Source organism: Dermacentor silvarum, chromosome 4 (genome assembly GCF_013339745.2).
Source record: "Dermacentor silvarum isolate Dsil-2018 chromosome 4, BIME_Dsil_1.4, whole genome shotgun sequence".
Lineage (NCBI taxonomy): Eukaryota > Metazoa > Arthropoda > Arachnida > Ixodida > Ixodidae > Dermacentor > Dermacentor silvarum.
The window spans coordinates 84,315,736-84,335,948 of record NC_051157.2 but is presented as its reverse complement, the minus strand read 5'-3'; the positions used below and the strand labels follow the sequence as shown (position 1 = coordinate 84,335,948).

The window sequence follows — 20,213 nt, the reverse complement described above, 5'->3', positions numbered from 1 at the left end:
CCTTTTTTTGCGAAACCTCCCTGCCATCATTGCCATGGGTGGGTGCTGCTGTTTTGCCGAGTAGCTCATAAGCAGGACAACACTACCATCTTAACTACCCTCACAGAGGTCCTGGCTGCTGGTCTTGTTTTCTCAGTGATTACTCAGTGATAAAACAAATTATACATAGCTATCCTCACTGCAACAAATATACGTCATCAAGAGCACAATTTCTTTAGTAAAGCAAACCTTGTATATGACTACTTTCCTGGAGCTCGGAGTTTTGGGGTCGGCCTGCTTGGTCGGTCTTTGGTTGGTCTTTAGCCGAGAAAAGTGCAGTTTAATCTTGCACTATCTCCAGGATCGGCCCGCCCTAGTCGGAGCGCCGATCCTGTTCCGACATGTGCTATGGGAAAGCGCTCCAGTCCCGGAGCCAGTATGATGTGCAGTCACGTGGGTAATGTGGGGGGGGGGTCTCCGAGTCTTGCATTCTTCACTGGCTGGCAGGTAGTCTCTGTGGAATCGCTTCTCAGATTCGAACATGTGGGTTGGATCTACATTATTTTTTTGCCTCTATAGGCATTCAAGCTTTCTCTGCGAATATATGCAGATGTCCACCTACTGAATTCTTGCGTGCGTTCTGGCCGCGTCATGCCGGAAGCTAAGATACACATATCGTTGACGCAGAGTAAGATTTCAGCGGCCTATGGTATTGTTTCGGTGAGTTCGACCTAAACCAGATCTAAAAACTCGAAACATGTTTAGTCAATGGGCATCTACACTAAAACACATTCTCTGGGAATGTGAGGCAAACACTAAAGTCATTAATCCCGATGTTCTCTCGGCGAGGTGGGCCGATGTCCTGCACAGCTCCAAGCTCGCCGACCAAATCTGGGCCGTCCAGCGGGCCCGCGAAGCGGGGACTAATGAAAGCCTGGACGTCCCGACGTGCTAGACCTGAGTCCGGGTCATCAATCTGCAGGACACTCAATAAAAGTTTTTACCCACCAACCAAATCTCCGATAAGCACGTAGCCCCCTAGTTCCACTGCGTGAAGTGCGTCAAAAAAGCTTTAATAGGCCATATTTTTGTACGTACCGTTTATGACTTTAAGAATCGTGCCACCGAAAGACCTTTCACAAATGTTTGCTGCTGTACGTAGGTCACAATATGAATTGCGTTGTCAATCTAGATTGGCTACATAGGAAGCCGGCCATGGCGTTGGTGTAGACATCGTTATGCTGAAGGTACCACTCGAGGCGTGTCATCTTTCCGTGACCTCACTGACGCGACTGGCAAGTGCAACAGCGCCCGTATACGATGCGAGGTCCCACTGAGTTTTTCCAAGCACTGGCACCAGGTACCCGCACTCCTGCTGCTCGGGAACTATGCTGTAAGATATTTCCCAATCAATTCGTCTTGACGTCCCTGCGGAGAGTGAACCATTGAGGACTCCTATAGTCAGATGTAAGGTCCCTTTCGCGAGTTACAACGTAAAAAGGTCATTCGACTTTGGAACTTAGACTCGGTGACGCAAAGCTCACGTCCAACTATTTGCTGTAGACCGTCTCTCTCTTTTTTTTTTTTTCATGGGATACCGCCTTAATACGTAGGCAGTGGCGCCATCCTTGGGCAGTCGGCATGATGACTTGTTCCTGCGCTCCATGTTGCATGCTATGTAGACGCCCGGAGCCGCTTCTGATTGTTTTCGCGTCGTGCGGTCTATGTCTTATGACGTGGCATCTTCTGCAGGACAAATGGTCCTGTGAGACGTACTGACACGATGTAAGTCAGCCTGGCCGAAGTTTCGGCTGCGTTGAGGCGGACAGAGAACCCACCGCGATGAGTGCGCGCGTGTTTGAGCCTACAATCAGCCTCAGCGATGAGTTGTGTATAGCTGAAAATTCGTTTCACTAATGTGACCTTACTGCAGCATTCTGACTGTAGTTCTAAGCTGTGGTTTAGAAGCAAATGAGAAATTACGAAACATATGACGATCCCAAAAGCGTGGGTGCCGTTCCGCTACCGAATACGTTGTGCTGTTTACTTCGACAAGCGTTCTAAATGTTATCTGAAGATGCATTGCGCGACTACCTCGTTTGTTGGGTGACGTTACCGCCCACGAATAAAATACTTTTGATTAGTAATAACAGCACACCGCACAGTGTGATTGCGTTGTAATTACATCAATCATTTGATGTAATTACACATCTGATTGGCACATTGATAGGCCACTGTACAAAAACAATGTAGTAAGAAATCTTGTCTAACGCCCGAGAAAAAAATTATTTGGTGAAGTAATAAAGACTTATTCAGATCGTCTGTTCCAAAGTTAGTAAAATTTTGAGAACGTTTGTACCGTTACAATGCGGTATCTGCAGGGTAATGTTCGCAGGCGCGCTTCCTGATATACAACATTAATCGCCACGAACCAAGGGAGCCCCAGGCTCATACGCAGAGCTTCAAATTCTAAAGGAACCAGAGACTTAGTTTTAAAAGCTTGCTTGGCGGAAAATAACACACCCGAATTCGAATACTCGACGCACATACATTGTGTATATCATTACCAGAGTGTCCCTACGTAACCCATATTGGCCGGTTGCTGAGTCTGCGGAGCAATCCTATGGCGCGCACCGCCTTAGACGTTGCGTGCTGAATGTGTGGACTCCACTTTCCATTATAAGTGACCCCCAGATATTCAAGAGATCCCGCCTGAGGAATGGGTTTTTGTTTGTAGCATACTGAAATGAAAAAGGATCTGCTAGTGGGAACACCAGGATTGCAGTTTTACTCACATTTACTGACATGCAAATCGTCTGAATCCATACCTAAAGCATACTCCTGTACCTCTGCAGTTTCTGATAAAGGTTGTAAATTTCCCTGGCAGATGCATAAAAAGCACTATCATCTGCGTTAACGTATACTTTTACGTCCTGGCAAATTGGGATGGAACTCAAAAATAGGTTGAATAAGTTGGGAGATATAACGGCGCCTTGAGAAACACCCCGAGTCGATTTGAATTTAGGCGATGAGCAACCAGCTTTAAAGCAATAAAATTATCTTGCTCTTCAAATTTCTGTCAACAACTCAATGATATATATTGTAAAATTGTGACAACGTAGATTATTCAATAAAATAGAAAGTTCAACGCTGTCGTATGCTATTGCTATGTTGAATGCCACTGGAGCAGCATATTGCGTGGGTTTTTTTTTTTTTGTTGTTGTTTTTTTTCGAGTGAATTGAATGCGGCTCTCTAGACCAGCATGCCACGTGCCAAAACCACGATCTGATTATGAGGCACGCCGTAGTGGGGGACTCCGGAAATTTGGACCACCTGGGGTTCTTTAACGTGCACCTAAATCTAAGTACACGGGTGTTTGCGCATTTCGCCCCCATCGAAATGCGGCCGCCGTGGCCGGGATTCGATCCCGCAACCTTGTGTTCTGCAGCCCAATGCCACTGATACCAATTTGGCTTCAACTTAATAATAGATAATAGGACATCGAGACAGTATAATTCTGCAATGCAAGACCTTCTCTTTGAACTTGACCATATTAGATCTGAAGAAATTTCTCTGATATTTTCTATGTTATAACCTGATCCTTGTTTTTTAGGTATCATAATCACTTTAGCTATCTTCCAATATAAGGTATACAGGCATTGTTCAGAGAATAGTTTATGGTGTTCAGAAAACCAAAAAGAGACAAGTTGAATAGCATTTTTATCATAATTACCGTAATTACATCAGAACCAGGAGATGACGAATTCAAATGTAGGACTACATGTGCTAGTTCTGGCATTTTACTTCTTTAAATTCTGTCGTTAGAGCTGGGTTTTGCAGGCTCTAAGACAATGACGATGTGAAGCTATACTCCATGTCCTTAACAACGCATTCTAGTGATTCTGACATTTAAGTTGATGACTGAATTACACAGTCAATATTTACTAGTGTAGGAAAGCTTTGCGAGATCTCATATATCTAAAGATCGCATTTTTTGTTCCCATGTTTCGACAGAAAAGTACAGCGTTGGGTACCACGATCGTATTTGGCTTTAGCAACTGCGCATTTGATTACCGCGGAGTGAAATTTAGAATACCGCGGAGCGAAATTTGCTCGCTGGTGATTTCAATGTCCTGTCAGTGGACTGGTCAACTGATTTCCCTGATGCCCTTTGCACGGCAGCAGTGCCTTTAACTGATATCGTTCTTTTCCGTGCTTTGACTCAACTAGTAAAACAACCGACTCGCGCACAAAACACATTAGATCTCTTTCTTGTAAACGACCAAGTCCTCAATCATAATCCGAGTGTCGACATATTCCAGGGAATTTCGGATCACAGATTGGTAGGTCTTACACTAGAGCAGAATTTCAGATTAAACCCCTCTAAAAGCCAGTACTCGATTCCTCAGTTCTCGGGCGCTAGCGATGTCGACATACTTGATGCCTTAGACAATAATTCTTCTGAATTTGTATCTCTTTCAGAATCTCACGATGCGTCCATTGATAGCTTATGGTGTTCCTTTAGAAAACTTGTTCACAACTGTATCGACACTTTTGTGCCCAAGAAACGGAAAGTTGAATGTGAAACGAATCCGTGGATGACAAGAGACCTCGTACGACTTGGGCGAAAACTAAAGCAAGTAAGAAAGCAACATAAAGCACGACCCTCAAAGGCTAACGCCGAAAAGCTAGCCAATCTGCGCCTACAGTTTAAAACTGCTATTTCGAAAGCTAAAGACTGTTATCAAAATGTTGCTTTAAAAACTTTCTTCTGTCACCCCCGGATAATTTCTGGCGATACTTATCACCGAAGAAAAACCCACGTGTCTGATATTTGTGTGGATGGTTTCATACTGACAGATAAACTGAAAATTGTAGATGCACTTGAGAGGTATTTTCGCTCTGCTTTCAAGAATGATGATGGATAGACACCGTGCCGTGCATAGTGGTTTTAAATTATATTCCACCCATCGGTGATCTCGACGTAAACGAAGCAGGCGTACTGCCCTTGCTTCTTGACCTTGATGTAAAGTAGTCGCCAGGCGTCGACGAAATACCCAATGTTTTTTTTTTTTTGTGTGTGTGAGATACACCGAAGGGTGTGCCAAATATATTTGCGTTACTTATAGTAAATCACTTACATATGTAGAAATTCCACGTGATTGGAAACATGCGAAAATTATTCCCATCTTTAAATCAGACGACCATTCACTGCTCTCCTCTTACCGTCCTATCTCCCTACTTTGTTCTTCATCAAAGCTGATAGAACAGACAATATTTAAGCACATCTCAGTCTCCATTGAAAGTAATGGCCTCTGCGACGCGCGACAACACGGCTTCCGTCGTGGTAAACCCACCGTAACGCAACTATTAGAAACAGTGCATGAAATTGCGGCAGCACTAGACGGTCGAGGCCAAATTGACATAGTATTCTTAGATTTTGAGAAAGCCTTTGACCACGTGCCCCACCAAAAGTTGTTATTAAAGTTTAAACTTATTCTCAAAAACCACCAACTATTCAACTACTTCACCGGATTGAGGCGTATCTTACGGTCAGGCGACAGACAGTCGTTGTTGATGATGCGAAATCAGTCTTATCCTATCTGCAATCTGGAATCCCACGGGGATCAGTCTTGGGCCCCCTATTCTTTCTAGTTTTTATCAACGATATAGTGAACAATATACCAGTTCAAATTTGCCTGTTTGCAAACGATTACATACCTTATCATGAAATTCACAGCGAGGCAGATCAGACTACACTAAATTCATCTTTATCAGCAATAACAACATGATGATTAGAGTGGCAAATGAGTATTAACCTAAGAAAAACAGTATCAATGATCATTACATGCAACAAGAAGCCGTTACCTTTTGTATACAGCATTAATGGTCATAATTTATCGTCTGTTACAGATATATTACCTTGGCTTAGTAATCACGTCGGACCTTAGGTGGAAGAGCCATGTAGTTCACATTAAAAAAGAACACCATGAAGAAGCTCGGATACCTGAGGAGGACTTTGGCTAAATCTACAAGTAATATAAAATTACTGGCATGCAAGACTTTCAACAGACCATTTTTAGAATACGCTACTCCTCTCTGGAACCCTTACAATCAATCAAGCATAAATATTATTGAAATGATATAGCGGAAACCAGTCAGGTTTATTTTTAATTCCTTGATTGATTCTGGGGTTTTACGTGCCAAAACCAGTTGTGATTATGAGGCACGCCGTAGTGGAGGGCTCCGAATTTATTTTGACCACCTGGGGTTCTTTAACGTGCACTACAACGCAAGCACACGGGCGTTTTTGCATTTCGCCTCCATCGAAATGCGGCCGCCGCGGCCGGGATTCAATCCCTATTTTTAATTCCTACCGCCGTCATACATCAGTTAGCACTCTTTTACGGGAAGTGAACCTGGAAACTCTAGAGGTCAGGTGATATCGAGAGAGGCTCAAAATGTTATATTTAATTCATCGGGAGCATGTACAACTAGAACCTTGTACAATGCGCCCAACGCGTTCATCACATTGATCCAGGTTAGACCAGTATCCAGACCATACCAATTTATTTAAGCAGTCGTTTTCCCCCCGAACCATTCATGATTGGAACGCCCTGCCTGAGAACGCTCTTCAAAGCTCAACTTTATCATCTTTTGTGCACGCTCTTGTCAATCTATGACCCGCAAACGTTTCCCAAGATCTCTGCCGCATTCCATAAAGTATGTGATATAGATCATATCATGTTAAGGACACTCTTATTTTTGTCTGTATAAGCCATTGTGTAAACATGTGCTGTATTACAGAATCCCTTCACATCTTCCTTTCCTTTTCCATTGTTATTTCTTCCTTTTCTTTTCTGCAATGTAATGAGATGACGCTTTGCTTGTTTCCAGGTGCATTACGATGACGCTTATGTCCAACGCGTTGTTTTTCTTTTCTGCTTACTGTTGTTATTAGGCCTCTGTTGTCACTATTTGCTTTTGTGATTTTTGTATTTCACAGTCAATACGTTTTCTTGCGGTGTCGGATGTCTTTTTTGGATAACATTATTTTTTTTTGTTTCACATGTTGTTAAACCTTTTATGTACATCCCACTCCTGCCTAGGGCATGTAAACATGCTGGCAGTACGAAAATAAATAAAAATAAAAATAATCAGACCCTTTTTCGGGGACTGGTTATACTGAAGCTGTTTCCAAGAGGCCTTACGTGGTCGGTACTCTCGCGCATAGTCATTATTCCGTCATGGATTGAAAAAAACGCTATTGCCAGAGTGAGCCGTAAAGTGAGCTCTTTTGAAAAAAAAAAGATTTTATTACTGCACAAAGTCACATAGCTTTGATATCTTCGTGCTTTTCAGAGTGAAAAGCCAAAAGTTATCTTCAGTCATTTTTATAGTTTATTAGAGTTTACAAATGCCCAGACCAGAGAGCACGAGGATGTCATCGGCTAATCAATCCCAAACATAATTAGGTGGTGGTCTTGTTAGTGGCACAGTCAAGGCAGACCAGGATGAATTGGGAAGTGACGAGCTCACAAAGCTCAAGTCTAAGGAGCGATCGAGTCTGATCGCGAACAAATGTAGGTGTTCTAGAATTTAGGCACGAAAGATTATTATCTAATACTCAATCTCACAAGCGTTTCCCGCATGAGTAAGTTCTAACTCCCCAGCACATACGATGGGAATTAGAGCCCCACCTAAAATTTCGTTTTTCCGCCATGAAGCGATAGCCGAGTTCAATCATCGGGTATGCAGTACACCCACAGGAAAAATATAAGTTTACGGACAAAAAAAAAGGCAAGCAACCTTTTACGCTTATATCTAAGGCAAAGATTTCACTGTTAGAGGACATATACTTATAAAAAATGTTCGCGTTGTGGATAATTTTTATCGATCGTAATAAAGAATGCTAGACCTCCGCAACCGGATGTATGTTTCAAGCGAAATATAGGTAGTTATTTAAATCAAACGATTGATGAGCTGAAAACCAGGTTTCTTATAATGCATTCATATCTGCAGATAATTGCGAAGATAGAGTAAATCTGTTGTTGCAGAGAATATCGACCGGCAGTTCCTATGAAGAACTTTGAGAGACCCTATTGTTGAGAAAGAATTGACTCTGCAACTGCCTTATTAAGATGCTTTCTTTCTGTAAGAAAATCCTTCTTTGAGAGGCTGTCTTTCATATACTTCTTAGTCTTTGACTGCATATGTGAGTAGTGTTCTTGGACAGAGGGAATCTGGATCGCTTAAGGGATCGGAGATCCATGTACATGTCATCCGAGTCTCGTGCGTTATCATGGAGACCTTCCGACTAAATCTTCTTATGCTCAAACGGAGGGTCCTGCAATCTGAACCTCTTGACGTCAACCGACGCTACTTATTCATTTAATGGGTGCGGACACTCAGCATTCTGGGAAATCAGTGTTATCGACGCCTCCTTTCTTTTTTCTATGGAAACACACGTGTTGATCGTCCATGCGATAGGACACTGTTGGGAGAATATGCGTGAGCTCCTTGCTTACACGTACACAGTGACATGAGTGCGTATAACGCAAGTTTAGCAAACAACTGATTCATAACCCAACTGTCGAATTTTCTTCGATAAATCTGGTTCGCAAATCATCCTCATGATGATGAGGAGGAGGAGGAGGAAGTTGTTCACAAAGACAAGGTGTCAAAAATCAGACATATCTGTTACTGAACACATATGGCGTTCCACAGGAGAGGGAATCAGACTCCAGTATTCCTGAAAAGGTAGCAGTAGCTGCGGGTGGAAAGCCATCATCAGCGTCGACTTAGGGGTTGGTGTGTCCCCATTAATACATTGTGTGCGGATAAAATGACCTCAGTGACGCAACGACCACTGCGTGCACTTGGGCTGCCTTTGCTGCGGGCGCCAAGTAGACTACATTCAAATAGCCAGAGAAACATTAAGGTTCAGAGAAGAGCTTCTGATGCTGCTTGCCCTGCACTGCGGTAGGTGCGCTTCTTTGTTAAAGTATCAACTGCCGCAAGCCCTACTTCGACGTCAGCCAAATGATTCGCCTAGCCAAGACTTGGTCGCAGGTTGTTCGAGGTAGCAGGGATGTTCTGCAGGGATGTTGCTGCTTGAGGTCCCTACCTCAGCAGGGACCTCAGCTCGTCGACATTACTCTCCTGTTTGCCTCTTTGTCGTCATGTTCTGGTTGTAGAACGTAACAGGACAACGTTCTTTTTAATTTTGTTACGATATTGTTGGCCGTAACGCATAGATCCATTCGATTGCACGAAACAATATACCATCAACATACGACATGTTGCACACAGCGTACTTTCATTTTCACTGCAAAACGGTGCTACAGCGTGGCACGCGCGGTTACTGCACTGTCTTGCTAGCCACAGAGGAACCGGTTTCGAACTGCATGGGCGCTGAAGGATTGTTTTTTTTTTCTTTTTTTTTTTACTTTTTGTGCTTTGCACTCATTAGGCTTTTCTCGAACAATTTGTGCACACCAGGTCATTCAGAGTCTCCCACCTACCCCAAAACACTGCAATGTTACGGATAGAAGCTAAGAACCTGAATTCATTTTATTTAGGCGGAAATGTCTGCTAGCCATACAGCAAAATGTATTCCTTCATAGGTCCGCTGGCACAGATGCGACAGGCACTAGGGAAGAATGCTTGTTTGGCCATCCGAACACGTACACTCTGACCAAGAGTTTAGCCGAAGCACTGCTGCTCGAAGAACGGGGAGACATTCCCGTCGCCATCGTACGGCCTTCCACCATCACGGCCTCGATGAAGGAGCCACTTCCGGTGAGTCATTCCACTCACCTCAACGTGAAATATGAGGAACATGCTCTCGATCCAATATCGCTTCGCCACTAAAATTTCCATCTCTTGATCTCCGAACCTAAATACTTCCGCTATATTTCTTTTAAGGGCTGGGTAGACAATTATAATGGCTGTACTGGCATCGCCGTGACGGTAAGTACTGATCAAAGGTTTGATTGTTTAATGAGGGTTGTATGTACATTCCTGCGATAGAGCAAAATATTGTGCCTTCCTGAAGGCCTGTGAATGCTTTAATGGCGCAGAACAATGAAACGCATTTGTTTCCGAACTTTAACAGTCAGGTTTGGGCCTGCTACCGTTGCTCCTTACGGAAAAGAAGAACCTAGCCGACATTGTTCCAGTAGACATTGTGGCAAATACTCTTATATGCGTCGCCTGGCACACTGCTAAAACAAGGTAAGCGTCATACACCTTCACGCGATCATTACGGGGACCAGTGCCGCTCGATTGTAGGTGATAGCTGAATGTGAGTGACGATAAAGAAGCAATTAAGAACGTTCGTCTGTATCCACTGCACTACTCTATCGCAAGACAAAGAGAGATGCCAAGTGGAAAACTAAATGAAGAGCAAATTCGGAAATAAATATTAAAACGTTCTGATATGTAAGGGCACGAAGATTGAACCAAGGATAGGCTAGACCGAGATTCTGTGTAATAAAAAAAAAGTGTGGGCAGTTTGCACTAGTGGTGCTAGGCTGGGTCACAGTGGAGCTAGTTCTGGCTTTTGGTAAGTGTTGCTAGGTTTTGCAAAGTTTTGCGAGGTTATACAAGGCTCGGCTAGGTTCATAGTAAGTATTGCTAGGTTTTGTTAAGTTTTGCAATGTTATGCATGGCTTCTTGCGAAGCTTCGCCGAACGGAATCGATTCCCGGTGGCGCCGAGCATTCAGTCGGCAGCGTTCGTTGTCTCTGACCCGAAACTCAGGATCCTCGGCTCGGCGACGGCGTTTATCATCGGCTACCTCGGCGCGATGGGCAGGATCAGCTCTCCTTCGTCGATCGTAGTCCCGCTGAGTCGCGCACCGAGCTTCCTTGTAGGAGGCTTCTTCCTCGGGTGTCTTGCCTTTCTTCGGTCGCCCCATGGTCGCTGTGCACGCTTGTTCACTAGACGAGAGAGACGACACATCTGTCGGAGCGCCGGCTGCTCAGAGCTTTCTAGCATATCAGTGACGTCATGGCTGAGCGAACACTTGCTTCTCCTCCGCTGGGGAGAGGGAAGGCGAAGCCGCGGCGAGACTCCGCCCTACGCACGTGTGTGATGCGAGGAGGTTGCGTGGCTCGGCGAGTCACAGCTGGGCCGAGTTTTTTGTCGGCAGGAAACGGACTTACGAAAGGCTTAACAGCTCCGCTGTAAATCTCACTTTTAGTGCCTTTCGGTAAATGTTTACGTTCTGTGACCCAAACTGGAGGGCGGCCACATATCTTATTTACTGCAGCAAAAATATATTACGCTGAAGATGCCACGATAACGATGTAACGTAAAGCTATTACAATCTCCTTACATCAAAATAACGTAACCGTCAATGCAAGCTTCGGCGGTTACGGCTTTTGCGTGCTTTCAAAGCGAATAGCATTGCCTGCTTTGACAGATTTTTAAAGCGAAGCCTTTATATGGCTAGGCGAAATCGCCTGTACACAGAAAACTATCATCACCAGCATTGGCTCGAGCGTCGTCGTCTTCTTACGCAGCTGGCTCGTTGGCTCGTGCTCGTGCTCGGCACGTGCTCGTGCCAGTGCTCCCGCGCTCGTCGTCATCATCTGCTTCCAGAGCTGGCTGCGTTGCCGCTAATCATTCCAGCGTATAATTTCACTTCCCTTCTGTCGTCGTAAAGGGGAGGCCGCGTTTACGGGGGTATGAGCCATTGCTTAAGGGGGTATTAGCCATTCATTTACTTTTGAAGCAATTTAATTTCGAAGAATCGCAAGCGGCAGTGGCGCGCGAATGTGGCTAACCACGCCACCGAGCAAACTCGAGACGTCGAACGAAAGTGACAACGGCGGACTGCGGGCATACCGTTAGTGACGTCGTTCTCTCCGCCGCAGCCGAACGTGTGTAACCTCATGATTGAGAAATATTTTAATGAACCCTCGAGATTAACCCAGTGATAAACACCGGGGCCGCACGTTTCAGCTCCCCTGGTTAACCATCTTCACGGATTGGAAGGACCGACGATTTTTTTTTTTCTTAGGAGAGAACAACGGTGCCGCGAACAAAAGTGTCGCTAGTTACAGCCCTCGCAATAATTTTCGTGTAACACCGCATCTGACAATGCTGCGCATAAACTGATTATTAACATTTCGCAAGTGAACTGTGTCACTTTAATGGGCAAGGTGTCACGTTGCAGGCCAACGTACATAAAAGTGTACCACTGCACGAGCGGCACCCTGCAGCAACACACGTGGGCTGAGCTGGTTGACGCGATGCAGAGAGCCATCTTGCGACACCCACTGCCAAATGCCATCAGCTATCCAAAAATTGTCGTGACCAACAGCCAGCTGTGGTACGACATCAACCTCTACTGCCTGCGTTATCTGCCCGCACTCGCCGCAGACATGGCTTTGCAGCTAACTAGAAGAGATGCAAGGTTGGTATCGCCTACCGTAATGGCTAGTGCGTTTTTGCTACACTATTAATTCTTGCAAATATGATCTGCCAGACCGATGTCATCCTCATAATTAGTTCCAAGTGTATGTGACTTGCTTAACTCACCTGCTACATTTCGTAAATTGCACTATGTGCTACTTAAGTAAATAGTGTCAAACTTAATTAGCGAAATATCAGTAATTCGTCAATTATGCTTTCAATTTTGGTGAAGATAAGTTCAGGTAATTTCAGTAATCTGGTTCAAGAAGGAAAACTGTGCTACATTGCATGGGCGATATTTTGAAAAAATTACCATAAAAAGAAACACCCTACATGTCCAAAGTCAAGAACTCGCCAAAACTTGTTTACACAGCCGAAGCAGCCACTGTAATTTGGCAAACAGTGAGTCAAATGATAGGAACAAGAAACGTTTAAGAGCCCAGCCGGCTTCCCTGACCACAGTCGGAGTGTCCACAGTTTAAACAAATGTTCAGAACATGTACGAGGACGAAGCCGTATTTGCTTCAGGACCTGTGTGTCTTGCGCCTTTTAACTTGTCATTGATCACAATTTTTAGAGCAAAGCTTTCCTGGCTTACCTGCATGCCTCCATTTGGCGGGAGCTGGCAGCAGAAGTCTTTCCAAGTATACAACTTTGGCCATTTGGTATGTGCAACAGGGCACATGGCGTTGCGTATGTGAACATTTTGTTCATTCACCAGAAAAGGTGGGTACGGCTGATTGAACTCGCTTGTAAATTGTACTGTTGATGAGAAATGTGTGCACTGAGAAGTACGACACCTATGTGAATACATTTAAGGTTTATATACCCATTGTTTCACAGTGGCGCATGCCCATTCTTAGGAATGAGACAAGAATGACCAGATATCCAGTGGGCCAAATTGTATGGTTCGGGAACGTACCACTGCCACCTGCCCAGAGGCACACGCAAAGTAGCCAAATTGTATACTAGACGAGGAAACGAAGAGGAAGTCCAAATCCCGGGCAAAAGACGAGGAAAGCTTCTCTTTAAGAACTTGGTACAAGTGCGACGCACGTACTTGCCAACATTTTTTACAGACAACAGTGGGCTCATTATTATAAGTTTTTTTTGTCTTTTGTCCTTTAACACTGTTACTCTGTAGATTCGTGAAGAGTTACAAGAAAGTTCGCAAAGGCATGGATGCTGCACAATACTTCGTGACCCACGGATGGCTTTTCAGAACGAACAATGTCGTGAGGCTTATGCATGACCTCTCTCCCGAGGATAAGCAGGCAAGTCAAACAAGAGAGAACATGTTCTTAGGGCCGAAGTACGACGCGTATAACGAACAGACCACAATATAGCCTCAGAGATGGGTGCCATAAATATCCTGTCGAATAGAGTTGGGTTACAGCCGCGTTCTCATTCAATTTCCTTGTTCCCATTAGCGAGCAAAGAGTTAGACACAATGGCAAGCAAACTGCTGTTTGCATGCTTGCAGCAACAAATTCCGGCATGCTTTCTTTCTTTTTTTTTAATTCAGCCGAATGTATTAAACTACCATGATTTATTAAAGTTATTATAGGTTCAATCAAGCTCACGACAAAAGCAGGTGGGAACGTTCATATTGAGCTCAATACCCGATGGCTTCGTTACATTGGAGTTTAGCTGCATCATAACATGACGGAAAGGCACAGCAGGTGCACATTGTTGCATGCAATTTCAGATGTCGAGGCAGCTACCGCTATTTTATCTGAGCCGAGGTTTTTGTTTTGCAGATGTTCAATGTTGATATGCGGAGCCTGGACTGGTATGCGTATTGGGAACAATACTTGCTGGGAATTCGCAAATATATATTCAAGGCCGAAGATTCCGAGCTTCCAAACGCACAGAGACATTTGACACGGTGCGCACATTTGTAAATACAAAATGTGGTCCGCGTGTTCGACGACTTGTCCCAAGACATCTTAGATACAATGTGTTAATTAGAGGTGGCCGCTTCTTCTAAAGCCTTAGCTTTTCTTTGCTCGCTGCTCAGTCTCACGCCGAGAGAGATTCTTGTTTGAAAGAGCTGAAGGTTGGGTTAAAGAGCAGCTCAGTAACGGTCTCGCAATAGAGGACATCTGGACGGCGCTGCACAAGTGGATGGGAATTGAAAGGTGGGGGTGAGAGAGAGAAAGAGCAGCAGCAGCCGAACCGCCGCACGCGTGGAAAGGAATAGGCGTTAGAGGCGGTTGGTAAGGCCGACGCCATGGGCGAAGGCCAGGAGAGCGCGATAGGGCACCCTGTGAAGCGAGTTGCAGCCTGAGGGGCAATCAGTTTCACGCCGCTGGCACCGTCCGCAGCCGAGATAGGTGAGGAAAATTATAGAGGTGCCAGAAGGTGCTGACATTAATAGAAGCGCACGCGACGCCGCGAGCACCCCACAAAATGAGAGAGGAGTGTTCGGTGAGAATTGCGCCTGCAGTAGCGTGGAAGTTTTGCCATGCCGCAGTCACGCCTCCCCTTTCACTTCGTTAGTCAGTGGTGGCGCGGGTGTTTGCCGCCGCATTACTTTAACCAGATGGTGTTTAACATTAGGGCGCCGGGAGCACCAGCGGCGGTGCCTCGCTCTTCGCGCTGCGGTGCGCCAGGTGCTAGTGCATGCTTAGAAAGCCAGCAGCACTCGAGCACCGGAGATGAGTGTAGTAGTTTAAACCAGAACGCTATAAAATATTCTTTACGCTCAAATGCCATGGATAAAGCAGGACCTTCAGGCCCCCAAGTGATCCGGGCAGCTGGAGAACGGGAGCGAGAACGCTTTGCCTGCACCGTGGCTAACGCTTAAACATTCGCGTTACACACTCGCAACCATCACGTCATTTTTTCAGTGCTTGTAGGTTTCTCTTCAACATTATGCATGCGAGGGATCAAATGGCACATATGGTCACGTTGTATTGACAGTGAAGAACACAGTATGTCAAAACTGCAAATCACAAACTAACTTTTTATTGGGAGAACCTATGCCCGCAAAGGCACGTGACGCTAGAAGCACAACAACAGCGGCGAGCACAGGCGGCGATCATCGAAATCTGATGTGCGGGTCAAGCGCATCGGCTTTTATGCATGACTCGTCGACGGTTCCAGCGTAATCGGTCGTGCCCGCGTACCTTCCAGAAAACACTACACAATTCGCGTCGCACATACAATGAGATTTCACAAAGTTCGGTGGCAATAGACACAACATATAGAATCAACGATAACCTGGTAGTTTGCGGTCAGCGTTTGGCGGTTATATTGCCTTGTCCACATCTCGAGCGTCTTCTCAATGGTTGTGGCTTCGGAAACAAATTCAGCAACGGTCTTGGGTGCGTTGCGTATCAATCCAACGGAGAGCTCTTCACATCCCGCGTCGAGAAGGGAACTTTTACAGCGAAGCTGTATTTGGCTAGGTCATGTCCGCGAACAAAAACTATCATCACGAGCAATGGCTGGAGCGTAGTCGAGTCGGCTTCTTCCACAGCTCGTTTGCGTTCCTCGGCGCCACCACGCGAACACACTCGTGCCACTGCTCGCGTGTTAGTCGTCTTCCGTCTTCTCCCACAGCTGGCACCGTTCCACATCTGCTCGAACGTACTTCCCCGTATAGCACACGCGCGCATGCACGCAATGTCATACGTTCGAGCAGGTGAAGTTGCGATCTCATTTTAGCTCCGCCTTCGGCATGGGACGGCCGCGAGTGGTTCGCACGCCCGAAGAACAGCGATTTTACGAGGAACGACGCCGAAAGCAGCGGCGTGAATGTGACCGTCCGCGTCGCGCCGCCGACTCGCCGTCCCGAGAAGAAGAACGTGCCCGCGACGCGGCGCGCAAGAGACGGCGCAGAGCCGATGACGCTGGTCGCAACGAAGGCGCACGATGGTTCGACGGTGCCTACGCGAGGTTCAAGAGAGACTTTCTCGACCATAACCTCGGATCGAGTTGCACAGTTTGCGATCGGCTGTGGTTCGACAACGACCAGTCCGAAATCAACGAGATACGGTGGGAAGAGCGACGGCAGAAGGTGGCGGGCATGTTGACTTGGTGCTTTCCCGGCGAGGAGGACGTTGCGAGGTTTCTTCTGTGCAGTGCGTGCGAGGAGGCTCTCGTAAACGTTAACGTGCCTCGTTTCAGCACTACGAACGAGTACTTGTATCCTCCCTTGCCTCCGCACTTTCCCAAGCTTAACACCGTCGAGGAGAGACTGATTGAGCTACGCCTTCCGTTCTTGTGCATACGGTGACTGACGCACGGCTACGGAGAACTTGGCATCAAAGGGCAAGTGGGCAACGTACCAATCGACTTGCAGAAGACTGCGCATAGTTTGCCGCGTGAGGTTACCGACGACGCCGCCACTGACGTCCACATCAAACGTCGCCTCCTGTCGAAGCCGACGTACAAGAGGGGGGACTGGTTAAGAAGTCCAACGGGAAAGCATGGTTGACCTTTCTGCTCGAAACACCCTTATATAGAGACTACCGCGCTAGTGTAGATCGCGCGAAGTTGGACGCGATCTACACTTTTATGCCCGAACGGTTAGGGCTACAGTTCTACACCGATCCCAAAGTGCCAACGACCACGAGGAGCTCATGTTTGGACTTAACTTTTGCCAAGTACCTGTCCATCGTCGTCACCGAACCATTGGCTGTCTACCATAGTGACCACAAAGCAATAGTATCTTGCGTGAAAAAATAAACACCAAAAACTTATGTATCTCGGTGTTGTAAATTTGTATATACCATCTATACAGCTTCACTAGTGGGTCATCCACCTTCACAGAGTGTAATGGCTCATAAATTTTTCTTTCTCTTCTGACATATCGGGGTCGGCGTTTCCGAACAGGTGAGTCACCTCCTCAGTGAAAATCGCGATGTTCTCGTTGGGTAGTTGCACTCAGACTTCAAGCTGAGCTTCGACCCTTTCTTTTCGCACGACGCTCGTGAAGGTGTTCAAGAAGGTGTTGCGAAATAGGTCCCATGTCGTCAGGGTTGACTCTCGGTTCTCAGACGACGTCAGAGGGCGTCCTCCAATCAAAACTAGACACGGTGCAACCTGTCGTCGTAGTTCCATTTGTTGAACGTAGCGACCCTTTCTTACGTTTCCATCCCACTTTCCGGGTCTGCGAATGACGATCCGCGGAAGATAGGTGGCTCCCTAGACTGCTGAAGCACGATGGGGGACGCTGGAGCTGCCGTTGTGGGTGTTGACTTGGCATTACCTTCTATGGTCTTCTCAGGAAGAGGTTCGTACTCCGGTCATCTGCCCTTGCAGATCGCGACTATAGCTCGCTGGTCCTTGGCGACGTCAGTGTTGTCTTCGCAGTTCGGGCTTGAATCACGGCTTTGCGGAGGCGTCCGGTACATGAACGCACAAGCACCTCCCCCAGATGTCACGTTGCAGTGATGGTAAGCAACACGGTATAGCAAAACTGTACATCAAGAAACTAACTTTTTATTGGGCGAATCTGCGCCCACAAAGGCAAGTGACCCTCGAAGCACAACGATAGCAGCGAGTACAGCCGGCGATCATTGAAATTTGGTCTGCGGGTCAAGCGCATCGGCTTTTATATAATGACTCGTCGAAGGTTCCAGCGTAACCACTTTTAGAAAATACACAATGCGCGTCGGGCATAATGAGTTTACACAAGGCTCGGTGACAACAGACACAACAGATATAATCAACGATAACCTTCGAGTAAGCTCCAAATCATGTAGGCGCGTTTTGCGCTGAGCGATAACCTTAAATTGTTAGCGGGTGAAATGCAGTCCCCGAGAAAAGGAGAAATAACTACACGTGCCGATATCATTTAATAAGTGTGTGATTTGGTCAATAATTGAGACCCCTATAAAACAACAAATGTTCAAAGCACCTGAAACAACTTGGATGCATACGTTTTTGCTACATGTTTTTTTATACATTTTTACTATCACAGACCGACGTCAGCACGAAATACACAAGATTATGCAGCGTAAACTCGGAGGTATGTTCTGGCTTTAGTGCAAGTTAAAGTTCTTCTGCACTAGATTATTTTTTGTATTATATATTATGAAAGGGCTTCTTTAGAAAAATTTGCTGCATTTGTCTCTTGACTTCATGTGGAGGTTACATTTTCGTATAATGAGAGGAAGTAATCCAAATGACGTGTGTTGACAGGCACCAGTCGTATATACCCAAATAAATACATATTTCCACGCTTCAGCTTTAAGACCTAAAAAAACATTTTTTCAACTTACAATCACCAATTTCGTTTTATCCATCGCAGGCTCTACGTAGTTCGTTTGTCCTTGCAGGCGCTCCTGCTTGCTTTAGCTTGTCGACTGGTGACGACGCAGACAGCATGGAACTTCGGCTCCACGGCGATGCTGCTTGGTGTAAAGACGTGGAAAACGCTGCTAGTCCTGTTGGGTCTTCCACCAAAACTGTAGCAGGCAATCGAACAACTGCCCCTTGCAAAAGCTTTTGTGCGCTGTCGTAAAACGTCTGTATGCGTCTATGAGCTTTATAGAATCTCTATAAGGAAGCTGTCAACTTGTGCATAATTTTCAAGCTACTAACAAAGACTGTCTAGAAGCAGCCATAAAGAAGTCTATGGACCAGAAACTGAGTAAATGTAGTAGAGTTAATAGATGCTGTCGTTAGACAGTCTCTAGATTTTGTATAAACTAAAGTAAATGTCTGCAGGAATTCAAATCAGTCGGCTAGATGTGCTACACAGATTGTCAAGGGACCATTTAAGGGCATAAAAGATGTAATCACCATAAGCATAACGCTCTTCTGTAATCCGCACCACAAACTTTCAGGCAAGGACATATCTTCCCGAGGCTCTGTGATCAGAACAAACCACAGTGGCAATGGAGCATGTGTAGTCCTAACGCGGAAGTGGAAAGATATCATGAAGTGTCAAGCTGCAGGCATGATGAATACAGGGAAGCCACATGGTCGCATGGAATGAGCGATCAAGCTTCTTCAGTGTCATGTCTTGTGCTAGTTCTGAGCCTTAGGTCCCTTGCTCATACCAGTGAATGGCATGCCGGGGCGTAATCAGTTGTGCCACTGCCTACGCTTTGAGAACGCGACCAAAAATGTTGTTGTTGTTGTTGTTGTTGTTGTTGTTGTTGTTGTTGTTGTTGTTGTTGTTGTTGTTGTTGTTGTTGTTGTTGTTGTTGTTGTTGTTGTTGTTGTTGTTGTTGTTGTTGTTGTTGTTGTTGTTGTTGTTGTTGTTGTTGTTGTTGTTGTTGTTGTTGTTGTTGTTGTTGTTGTTGTTGTTGTTGTTGTTGTTGTTGTTGTTGTTGTTGTTGTTGTTGTTGTTTGAATTTATGCAATTAAATGTGTTTTGCTAGTATATGAATGTATGGAGTATTTGGCCCTCTGTTTTTCCGCCTTCGAACATGTGGAAAAAAAAAAGGTAAGGCTCTCATATTTCGGAAGCGTCAGCAAACAGCGATCAACGTCAGAACCAAGCGCTAACAAACCAGGGACGCGTAAAAGCAGGCAAACGCTGGAGCTACCAGCCACTAACAGCCATTAGGAAGAATTTCATACTTGAGAAGTAATCTTTAGTGCGGTGCGTCGTAGAGTGCTATAACGTAAACTATTCCAATCTGTTTCTATTCATTTTCTGCCATTAGTCTTCCACGATTGGTCAAACATTTTTCGGGACAGGCCCACTTTAACTGTCTGTCACACGACGCCGCGCAACTCATTTGATATGACGTATAAACATTCATTATGCGTGATTAGGCCGACCAAAAGAACAAAAAAGTACTTTGCTATTCTGTCCCTTTTTTCGCTGCTGGCTCACCGCTATTAGT

The 20,213-nt window shown here is 45.6% G+C and overlaps 1 protein-coding gene across 1 annotated transcript in view; it reads left to right on the top strand.

The window, feature by feature from the left end:
* The window catches only part of LOC119448732 (uncharacterized), an 82,963-nt gene extending 63,230 nt beyond the window's left edge, over window positions 1-19,733 (top strand). The window contains exons 16-22 of the mRNA XM_049666480.1: window positions 9,607-9,781; window positions 9,908-9,952; window positions 10,098-10,216; window positions 12,164-12,403; window positions 13,547-13,676; window positions 14,163-14,290; window positions 18,665-19,733. Coding sequence (XP_049522437.1) covers window positions 9,607-9,781; window positions 9,908-9,952; window positions 10,098-10,216; window positions 12,164-12,403; window positions 13,547-13,676; window positions 14,163-14,290; window positions 18,665-18,827 — 1,000 coding nt within the window. The 3' untranslated portion in view covers window positions 18,828-19,733. The remainder of the gene's footprint in view (window positions 1-9,606; window positions 9,782-9,907; window positions 9,953-10,097; window positions 10,217-12,163; window positions 12,404-13,546; window positions 13,677-14,162; window positions 14,291-18,664) is intronic.
* Window positions 19,734-20,213: the final 480 nt, after the last annotated feature.